Here is an 11,159-nt window from a genome sequence, read left to right on the forward strand (position 1 = left end):
CTTTCCAACAGTTAAGCTCATAGAAGCTCACCTAGTTAATATGACTAGATTAGGCTTTCTCTTAAGTTAATAAAACAACTAGGATAACAACTTGATCTAACTTTACTAGATAACCCTGCTAGACTCCATAAGTCAGTTTCGCATAGCTAAGAGTAGCCAATCGTCTTCCCACTTTGTTTTCCTAGTCATTCTTCTTTCACTTTGGTGTTCCTTTGGATTTGTTCTAGTATTCCTTTTCTTTGTCGCAGTGTGCTTTTCGTTGTTAATCTACATAGGTTTAAGTCAAGAACCTAAGCAAGGACACGGAGAAGGAGCTAAAGGCGGGACCCGATGATGAAGAACCTAGGAGACTCAAATGATAAGACCAATCGAGAATTGATCTTCGTCAAGGCAAGTCCTATTTCCTTGTATCATGTTGATCCCATGTTTGCAATATAATAAAATGATGAGCTAAAACCCAGTAGTTATACATGCATGCTATATTTAATAGTTTCTCTTTAAATGTTGGTGTTAGATATAACTCATTTACTGAGCCATACTACAATCACTACTCACAATATTCGAATAGTAACCTTAGAATACTCCCAATACCTGATATAACAATGTTGGATGAAACCTTATCAACTAGTATGCTTAGGCCTGGTTACTCTGCTCTCTTTGGAGACACTTGCTCTATCCTCGGTTAGTACTTAATCACTTATTATTATGATCACTTGCTTTGCAAAGGAGTGAAATGTTTTGAGATGATTGATGGTGTGTTTAGTGGAAAATGGTGCGCTGTTAAGAAATCCCTAAAAACCGCTTGGGCAGGAGGTGAGCGGAGTAGTCCTCTGAAAGTTAGAAGCTATCTCTTGCAATAATTACTTGGAGAAGGATGCCTCCTAGTAAACAAGTCCTCAGGGGAGGATTGCTAATATGAAGATGCTTGCTCGGGCCATGTAAGGACCAAATCGTTAAGCTTCCATACTAAGGCACCCCAGTGCAACCATGCATCTTGTTATGGGTAGGACTTGATTTTTCTATTTTTCTATCTCCCGACCAAGTTGGATATTTTACTATGAGGACAGCTAAGCAATGAGAACCCAAGCGTTTATCAGGTGCTCTGGGGGAGTGTTATTGAACCAAACTCTTCACGAAGGTCCAGGTGGTGCCCGGGCATCCCTTACATAGGCCTAGAGCACTTGGGATCTCTCCTAGTATAGTCCGACAAAGAAGGGTGATTGAAGTGTCTCAATATAATTCGCTCCTAACCTTGCATCGGTTGGAGGCTGGGTATATTGTGTGGGTACTATGTATAACCTCTGCAGAGTTTAAATCTATTCGAATAGCCACATCCACGGTTATGGACATGCGAAGTTACAGATTCACAGTGATTAGATTTGTGGTGTGCGTACCCTTTGATGTGTGAGCGGGCAATGTGCCCATGTTTTGGAGAAAGCCAGCTATATGCCGTTGAAACTAGTTAAACTAGGTATCAACTAGCTAAAAGATGTGAGCTGTAGGTGATCAGATAGCTTTCCCCAGTGCCAACAACTCTTATCAATACATGTCCTTTGATCAACTATTTTAAACTAAGTGTTACACCTTAATTCATACTGCATGTAAAACTAGTTTTACGCCCAAACTATAGCCCTATGGCTTTATCCTTGGTTATCTCCCTTATGCATCTACTTAACTTGTTGAAGTAGTGTTATGACTTATTGTGTACCTTCCATACTTAGTCTTGCTACTCTCATATTATTGGGATGAAGATCAATCTCAACCCTGATGAAGTTAAAGAGAAGAAATCTAAGATAGCGTCATCACCCAAGTTGCCTGTGGCATTGAGTTGTTCCACTTTATTTGACTTCTTCTGTTGTAGGCTCTTCTGCCTAGCTGGTCCACAAGACCATCTTTTGGCCTTTTTAGGTAATTATTTTATTCAAAGTATATATTTGATATTATTTTATTGAATTCTATGCGTATCAGCTATTTGATCTAGGGTTTAATACAGGAGGCACAGGGGAACCCAAGATCAAGGTCCGACACTCACCTGGCTTCTACCTCGGATGCGGACTCGAGTGATGTACACATTATCTGAGGTGCTGACTCACACGACACGTGTAGGACACTTACTCAGTGCACAGGGACCAGGCTCAGTCATTGGCTATACGTATCTTCAATACAAACATTAGTTCCTAGTACCAATTTTACTAACAAAGAACTATGTTCATACTATGTAACATTTTTCTCAGAGGGACCTCGTGTACCAGATCTCAATGGAGGCTAGTACTAACCGTGAGCAGCTAGATGGTGGGACAGATGTCCCTGCACCTGAGAGATGTGGGTTGTTCCATAGGATCTATGAGAAGTCATAGAAGATCATGAACATGTTTAATTGTAGGTCCATTGATAATGTTTCTTATTGATGCCATGCTGCTCAATCAGCTCCTATTCGGCACCCTCGCCCCTCCTCTATGACAATTGCCACGGCTCCAATGGTTACAGCTCCGTTGCCACTACGTCTGATGCATGTTGAGCCCTATGGCAATAACTTCTCCAAACCATCTTACACTTGGGCTGGTGACCACTACGGCGGCAATTCCTCTAGGCCATCTTACATTGGTCCATGTGACCACTACGGTAGCAGCTCCTCCAAGCCATTTTACACTGGTCTGGGTGACCACTGCGATGGGATCTCCTCCAAGTCGTCTTACATTGCTACAGGTGATGCCATCTTAAACTTACCTCTATCAAAAATAGATAATAAACTTCATGAATTTTGCATTTGTGCTAAGAAGTTTTTCTCCATAAACCACTTGCAGAGTTTGTGGATTACAATGACATCATGGTGTCGATGGAGTACCTGGAGCAAGTCATCAGGGAGACCATGGTAGACAACTAGGCCACTTGTTGTACACAAAGGAATAGGAAAGCATGCCACTTAGGGCTAAGCCTGAAGGCAACATCAAACGGATCCCACTGCGCTTAGAGGATGAAGGCAAGTGCGTGCTTATAGGCGCAGAGTAGCCAACCGAACAAGAAATGAAGCTGCTAGCCACCCTTCGGGCTAACAAGGACATAATCGCATGGTCACCTTGAGACATCACGTGCACCTTCCACTGACCTGGACCATAGCCATGCTCTATCCTGCGAGCCATACTTTGATGTCCCCAGATGGATATGACACCCTCTAGACCGGGCATCTTCATGTATAGATAACCATGATGCAGTATTGCATCAAACTTGGACAGCATCCCTCGCCCGAAGATAGCATTTTACTACTAAGGTACATCCACCACATCAAACAGGATATCCTTTGTCTACACTCCTCTCCCCTCGTCGAAGGACATTGAGAGTGAGATCCTTCCAAGAGCTTCAACAGGCATCCCCTAGAATCTTTGTAATGGGGTTCTAGATGGCCGTAGCGGCTCCTAGGAATGTCTATCTGGTCGAAGGCTTCCGCAAACAAGAGATCAGTGAAGCTCCCTCCATTGATCAGCATCTTGTGTATCTTTGATCTGAACACATCCACAGAAATGACAAAGGCGTCTGTATAAGGATAATATTGAACTCAGAGATCTTCCTAAGAGAAGGTGATCGGCTGGTGCGACCATCAAGACTTGACCATTGGGGAATTGGTTCCCACATGGTTAACCCTACGTACATACTCCCTTCACTGCCTATTAGACTCGAAGTCGTAGCCAGCACCCCCAGAGATGACCAATATCACGCTTCTAGCCCTTCAACATTCTGAACGAACCTCGTCCCATTAGGACGAGCTTCGATAGCCGTCTTGAACGGGGGCGGGGGCAATTCAGGTGTCTACGAGTGATGCGAGGAAGGGGCTCCAGTCCACACCTTGGGGTAGTAGGGAGGATGGGAGTACACAGGGGTTGATCCAAAGTTAGGCCCACTTCGTGTCCCCATTTGATGCACTGTTCGAGGATCATGCAAGGACCCTGAGCTTGGATGTCTAGTGCACTACTGGTTCATCCCTTCCTTCAGGGCCATCACATGAGGACACAACTTGGTTGTGTGGCCCGCGCCTTTGCCATGTACCACGCAGTATAGCGGCGGGGCCATCCAAAATCATGGCCTCGACCCCTCATCGAGCCCCCGCCCCTTTTCCTGCTTCTATCCTGGCTCTCCTCAATGTTGAGCACTCCCCACTTGTGGCTCCTTGGCTGGTGAAAATGACGGTGATGGGCCATGTGCTTGTTCGAGGACTGGTGGGTTTCCCTCGGATGTTGTTCCTTCTTCTTCCCATGAGATGCTTTCTCCTTGTCTATCCTATAGCTTTGGGTCTCGAAGACCGGCCTATCAATGTGCCTCCGAAGCTCGTCATCTTCGGCCCTTGAGTATTCTTCCATCTTAGTGAACAACTCATCCACATCCTTGACTGGATTTTGCGCCAAGCGGGAGGCCAAGGCCCCTAGGCGAAGGCCTTATCGTGTGGTGTCTATCACTATATCGTCATTGAGGCCCTTCACCTCACACTTCACTCACATGAAACGCCAAGTGAATTGCTTCAAGCTCTCTCTCCTTCTATTTTACTGCAAATAGATCTCTGACGGTGACCGGGCTGTGTAGTTGCCCTGGAAGTGCGAGAAAAATGCCTCCTGAAGCTGCTCCCAGTAGAATATCGTCCTCATCGGGATAGAGGTGTACCACGAGATCGCAATTCCCTTAATGGTTAGGACAAAAGCCTTAGCAATAGTGGCCTCGTCCCTCCCCCTCCCTCCTGTGGACTCTATCCTGGCCTCAAAGCTCATCACGAACTCTTTCAGGTGCAGCCCGAGGCATCTTGAACCCCAGGGGCCACGACCACATCTGCAATCTCACGGATAGCGGAGAAGCTTAATCTACCATCCGTAGCCGATGAAGTTCCTCTGACCCTCGATGATAAGTTAGCTCTGGGTCCCTACTGTCGCTGAGTCCCCCCAAAGGCCCATGCTGGGAGGAGATGGACTAAAGGAGGGATCTGAGTTCCTCACGTAGCTCTTGGATTTGCTTGTTGGCCTCCTCCACCTGACTCCTGTACAACACATCATTTCCTTCGTGAGCTCCTGCTCCATGGTCCCCTAGGGTGTGCGGGGGAACCTAGTGCTGCTCCAGGACATCCGGCGCAGTGGTTCGACCCTCCTAGTTGCTCGGAGCGATCGCCCCGGACACCCTTGTACCGCCTTCGATGACCATGCCAACTCTAGGTATCTCGACCCTAAGGGCCACGACCGAAGCCCCACCCCCCTCGGTCGCCATGGCTCCTCCTTGCTACGAGGGTACCTCCGAGCCTGCCTCGTCATCCACAAATCTTGTGCCTTTTCTTTCCTAGTCTTCAGTGGCATGAGATTACCACATGGTCGTGTTTGAAAATGCCATTGGAAATGGAAATGACCTTGATTTCTGTAACTATTGAAATACAGTATGTGCAATCAGTCATCTTGCTGTATACAAAGGCAAATGCTACAAGGTATTGTGTTTGCTTAAGTCCAGCACAATATGCATAAGTCCAAATACGACTTTGCTTTAGGTCGTACAGAAATAGAAGACGTGTTTAAGGTAGTATAACTGTCATGTTTTTCTGAAGTTGTTTTGTGGCTTGTTTCAAACTTGTTCTTTTTCCTTTTACAAACATTAACTTTTCTAGAAAGTGAAAGTAAGGACTTATACTTTCACTTTTGAAGGAACAATTTAGAGTTTTTGTTAACATATATGCTGAATAAGCAGGATTTGGGCCAAAGGATGATGCATCCAGTGCTTGTATGTTCCCTCCGGATATTACATTCTACGTGGATGGAAAACCTATTGAAGCTCATCGGGTCATTCTTGTGCCCGATCTCCTTTCTTCCAGAAGAAATTCAAGACAGACTAGAATGACAGGAAGGAAGTGATATTTTCTAACCAAAAGTTGTCTTATGGTGTCTTGTACAGCCGCATCCATTTCTTCTATTCTGATAGACTCGAGGTAGCTGTGGATGACATGGAAAATTTGGCGCGGACATGCAAAGTTTGTAAGTGCAGAAGTTGCAAAAGATACTGGATAAAGAAGCTGTGCATCAGAAGTATGCAGAGTACAAGTCTGCGAGAGAACTGGATTTGGACAATTCACAGAAACGATTCATTTTACAAGCGCAGTCCTTGCGGAGGAAGGTCGCCTTCCATCAGCATTGCAGCTTATTCTACAGGGCTGTCTAGCTAATTCAAGAGAAGAAGACTATTATAATGAGGAATCAGATGAGATGAGGATGATGATCTTGCTGATCTTTATATAAAAGTTGGTGATAAGGTTTTCCATTGCCATCAGGTGATTTTAGCCTCGAGGTCCGAATACTTTAGAGCCAGGCTATCTCGAGCTATTGATTTCCTCGAAGGTAAGTGTGGATTTCAAGCAGCTCTGAACCTTCCACTTCTTGACGAGCATGACTTGAGTGCAGAAGCATTTGAAAAGATGCTTGAATACATGTAAGATCTCATTGAGGTTTACTTCACCACTATGTTCTTGTTATTGCTGTTTTTGGGCTTATTTGGTTTTTATGTTGATTTTAGGTATACCAATAAGCTAGAGCATTTGGATCCTGATCAGGTAAGTGTACTAAACATGAGTTTATTACCTCTTCTTTAATAAATGTTGAATAGATTCCATTTTTCATGAAACTAAATATGAATACAAATATTCCAGGTTGAAGAACTATTTTTTTTAAAGAACGACCGCAAGAGGATTTTCATGTTTTATTTAAAGAAAGAAAGATGTCTAACACTATCAAACCCCAGCTAAAACAACCGGGACTGCACGACACGGAAGAACCCTCAACTAAGCAGAGGCAGCGACACACTCATAAGGGCAGCACTACCTCAAGGACATCACATGTGGAGGTACTAAAGACTACAACAGGCAGCGTCAAAAATAAATGACAAAGACTACCCTAACCAGGCTGAAGAACTATTTTATGTTGCATCGAAGTACTTGCTGTTTCCCCTTAAGCGAGTTGTAGCCTATATGCTGTTGCCACATCTTGAACGTGTTTCACCTGCAGACTTGTGCCACTGGCCGATGTTGTCAGACATGTACGTGGGTTCACCATTCTTGATGCTTTGTTTATGAATATATTACTTAGTGTGTTACTGAATGTCTATATTTTCCTCTGTAACGCAGATACGGGGTCGTGAAAATAAGGGAGTATTGCTTGGATATCATCGCTTGCAACTTCGAGGTGTTCACAGACACACGAGAGTTCCGGGCCTTGCTCTTGACGCCTCCACCACCATCTGGAGATGACTCATTGCGGACAACTTGTCCCAGTGCGCCTGGGACTGCAGGCAACACTGACCAAGGCAACCTTCTTGATGATTTGCGCGAGAAATGGTTGGAAGCAGAGGGTGCTGAGCTAGATGAGAGGGATGAGGGTGCAACTCAAGGATGATGACAACGCTTGATTCCACTAAGAACTAGAACTCTTTTGTAGCAGAACATGTTTTTGCCGAGAAAGAATCCAAGGGCGCTGGACTAGAATTCATTTGTGTTGGTCAAAATGCTGGTATTGCTCTGTTTTTGTAGTATTCACTGAGTGGTTTAGATTTTGTAAATCTACAAGTTTATGCTTTGTTGTATGAACATGGAACAGACCTTTTGAACGAAATTTAAATATGTAGAGAGAACAAAGAATAGTATGAACGATATAAACTGGTCTCGGTTTTGAATCCAACAGGAATATCACAGAGAAGCAAGATTCCATGTTGCTCAGTGTACTGACCTGACAAATGCCTACACGTCTGGAACAAAACAAACAAGGTCACAGCACTACACACACTGAAACGAACTCATTGCCGATGCCTGCAGAGCTGTAATTGAGCACAGATCAATTGCTGCTGCCTCAGAATTTTGAGCAGACAAATCAGTCAGGACTCAGATTCTCAGAAGTATGCAGCTCATTAGCTCGATGTCCACTCGCGGCGGATGTCGAAGGTGTAGTTGACCTCCAGGTAGAGCTTCCCATCGTCGTCAAGAAACTGGTAAGTGAGAAAACAGAACATCTCGTTCATCGACTTCCAAATTATGCAGGTGAAGTGAACATTGCTGAGTGGTGTGGTTTATGTATGCCCCAGGTTTGTTTACCTTAGTTCTTGCAGTGTATGATCCCCGAGCAAAGATTCCGGATGGGGTGGTCTCCTCGGGCATCAGGTAGGTGTACGGCTCGGTCTGAGGGCCGAACGTGCCAAGCATCTCTTTGGTGCTGTCCACTGCAAAGATCAATTGCTCCAAAAAAATCAAACCATTTCGCAGTCATGCGACGAATTATACAGAGCAGAGAAGAATAAGCCTACACATGGTGGAAGGGACCTTGCAGCTATGCCGAGAAGAAACTGTGATGAAGATGGGGCATGTACCTCTGACGCCGGTCCTCCAGACGGTGTTGGTATAGCGTAGGCCGGAGACGATGTTGCCGCGGACGGAGAAGGTGAATATGAGCCTGTAGACGCTTCCTTCCTTGAGCGTGAACCACGGCGCCTTGCTGGCCCTGGGCTCCGCGGGCAGCGGCAGGACCACGTCCGGCCGGCCGGGCGACAGGATGGAGATGCTCGTGATCTTCACGTCCGGCTCCAGCATCTCTGAAATTTGGTGTGCACGCGAACAAAACGTGTGAGCACGATCTTTTCCGTTCAACTCTTGTCGAGATGCGACATTACTCATTTCGTTCGGTGCACGAAGCTTAGACGGTGTGAAATGACGAATGGTTATTTTCAGTAAAGAAAAGAAGGATGACGAATGATTTCTGTAGACGTATGCATTGCTCTGTTAGGAGGAACGCAGTGTATCATTATGCTGTGTCCCGTGTGCTCTCTTGTGCTACAACTGGAAGACAATGTATCATTACCCTTCGCAGCTTTTGAGACCATTATTGCCTTGAATATTGTCATTGACTACCAATATCATATAGTAGATAAAGTACAGTATTAGATACCCAGGCACCACAATGGAGAAGACACGGCAAAGTGCCGACCAGAGGCATTTTCACAGCCTCTGCCAGCAGTCTTGCGTTACAAATGATTGACATTAAAAGGTCGCCGCGGCACGCCCTCCAGCCTTTTTTCTCAATGCCTCCATGACCAAGAGCAAGAGGAACAGCATGGGGGATCAACTTGCCGGAGGCCACGACCATGACGAATGCGATGTCCCAGCGCACCGTTCATGATAACGCGAGTGCTTGCCAGTACAGAGATCCAGTTTGTCCAGGTGCGAGAGAAACCCAGATGTAAGATTTTCAACAGAACCTCCCGGGTAATTAAGGAACAGTTTGGAGTTCCATAAGACTTAATGCTGCTTTCAACTTGAACTCTCGCGACAATGGCAGCCATCCAGTGAGCACTTTAGAAGGTAAACGAAGAATCGAGGAAAACCAGAAAGCAACAAGCAAGATTGGTTCACCAGACTACAGAAAGAAAATCAAACTGACGTGTATCCTATGCACTACCGGCAATGCATCAGCAACACATACCGTCCAAAGAAGAGACAAAATGAGGGTTCGAACGGACGGTTTGGGATAGAAAAGGTATGAGTGATGCGTGTGCAGCTTGTAGTTTACCTCCAACGGAACTCAAATCGACGCTGCCCAGGAGCTGCTCCTTCCATCTCCTCAGGCTCTCATCATCCTAACAACAACGCCATGGACAACAGCAACAGCAAATTGAGAAGTTAACTAAGCAGAGTATTAACTGACCTAGTACTAGTACGCAATTAAGCAGTTACAATTTTACTGAGCAGTAATACTTCCGTTCTCTTTTAATATCATTTTAGCTTTTGACATATAAAATAAAGTTACAATAAATTTTTTTAGGTATGACATGTTTATCTCTATTAATTTCTCCTATATTCAATCAACTGTACATAAACCACTGATCCACCATACTTATTGAATTAAAACTTCATTTTACAATAGTTTTTAATACGGACACTTAGTAAACACCACTTAAAACAAAATCAAGTTTTTAAAACATTATTTAAGAACAGAGATAGTAACATGAAAAAAAACATTAAGAAGAATTATGCATCAAGAACAGAAGAAGCGTGAAACGAGCTAAATAATTGAGGTCACCTTGTCCTTCTCGAGCTGCTCCTTGATGCTGACCCTGGGTCCAAGCTCGATGGCCTTCTCCGCCTTCCCCTCTTCCTCGTCGTCCTCCTCCGTCTCCTCGCCCTCGTCGGTGCGGCACAGCGATGCCTCGCTGAGCTTACGGTCTACCACCTCCACCTGCTCCTCCGCTTGTTCCTGCTCCCTCCCCTCGAGGGTTGCCTGTAGTGGTGGCTCCTCCTTTTCCTTGGTGGAGCAAGAAGAGATGGCGCCGACGACCGCGAACGACATCGCCGCGGTGCACAGGCAGGTCAGACGATATACGAACCCCAAGAAGCTGAGAGGCAGAGGCCACGGGGATGCGACGGCGATCCAGTGGCCGGCGCCGATGCCGAGATGCACCAAAACTGAAGGAGAGAATTCGCTCGGTCTTGAGGGAGTATATATATATAGTAAAATAAGGATAAGGAAGGTCCGGGGCACAAGAATGGCAGGGGGGAGGAATTAAGGATTGTGTTCTCGGGAGGAGAAAGAATAAGCAAGCGAAAGAAGGTGCGGAGAACGTGATGGTCACTAATGGTGCAACCGCACTGCAGTTTCAGCATCCCGAAGAGGGTGATGAGTCACGCGCAGGCAGGGGTGCAGTTACCAAGGCAGGATTGAATCCTGGGTCGGCCATGCCATCCGATGCTGTTTACGGCGCTTCTTGGTGCAGGAATTTTGCAGAAAGCTCAACTCCCGCAGAAACTGGAAAAAAAAACATTCACATTCCAAACGAGATTTTAAATTTTTTTTTGCGAATGTTTTTTTGGGAATGTTAATGTTCAATATCAGAGGGATTTTGTCCAAGCTTTCCGTAGAATCTCGTTGACCTGTGGTCGCAAAATGGAGCCTGGGATAGTTTTTTTGCAAGTTGCTGCAGTTTACGACCCTCCTTGGCGCAATAACTCTGCTGGAAGTTAGTAGCAAATACTCTGTGGAATAAGTCCTTACGAATGATGAAAGAGCTGTGACCTGTATCCAGATAATTCAGTGCTTACGGTTACGATGGTGACAGAGGCGGAGAGGAGTTACCCAATTTGAGGACTTGTGTTGAATGCCTTCACGGGT

The 11,159-nt window shown here is 45.4% G+C and overlaps 1 protein-coding gene and 1 pseudogene across 1 annotated transcript; one reads left to right on the forward strand and one right to left on the reverse strand.

The window, feature by feature from the left end:
- The first annotated feature begins 5,239 nt into the window (after positions 1-5,239).
- On the forward strand, positions 5,240-7,403 carry LOC133927646 (BTB/POZ domain-containing protein At2g04740-like; annotated as a pseudogene).
- Positions 7,404-7,645: 242 nt separating this feature from the next.
- Positions 7,646-10,889, reverse strand: LOC133926752 (rho GDP-dissociation inhibitor 1-like). The gene is made up of 5 exons (XM_062372818.1): positions 10,074-10,889; positions 9,564-9,630; positions 8,368-8,589; positions 8,096-8,220; positions 7,646-7,989 (listed from the first exon to the last, which is right to left on the reverse strand). The coding sequence occupies exons 1-5, from the start codon at positions 10,338-10,340 to the stop codon at positions 7,912-7,914; spliced, it is 759 nt and encodes a 252-aa protein (XP_062228802.1). The 5' UTR covers positions 10,341-10,889; the 3' UTR covers positions 7,646-7,911.
- Between the last annotated feature and the right edge of the window lie 270 nt (positions 10,890-11,159).

This window comes from Phragmites australis, chromosome 8 (assembly GCF_958298935.1).
Source record: "Phragmites australis chromosome 8, lpPhrAust1.1, whole genome shotgun sequence".
In the NCBI taxonomy this organism is placed as follows: Eukaryota; Viridiplantae; Streptophyta; class Magnoliopsida; order Poales; family Poaceae; genus Phragmites; species Phragmites australis.

Coding starts and splice junctions, on each gene's coding strand:
- LOC133926752 (XM_062372818.1), bottom strand. CDS start 10,340: ATGTCGTTCGCGGTCGTCGGCGCCATCTCTTCTTGCTCCACCAAGGAA. Junction 8,590..9,563: donor CGATTTGAGTTCCGTTGGAG/GTAAACTACAAG, acceptor ACCAAATTTCAG/AGATGCTGGAGCCGGACGTG. Junction 7,990..8,095: donor CATACACTGCAAGAACTAAG/GTAAACAAACCT, acceptor CTCACTTACCAG/TTTCTTGACGACGATGGGAA.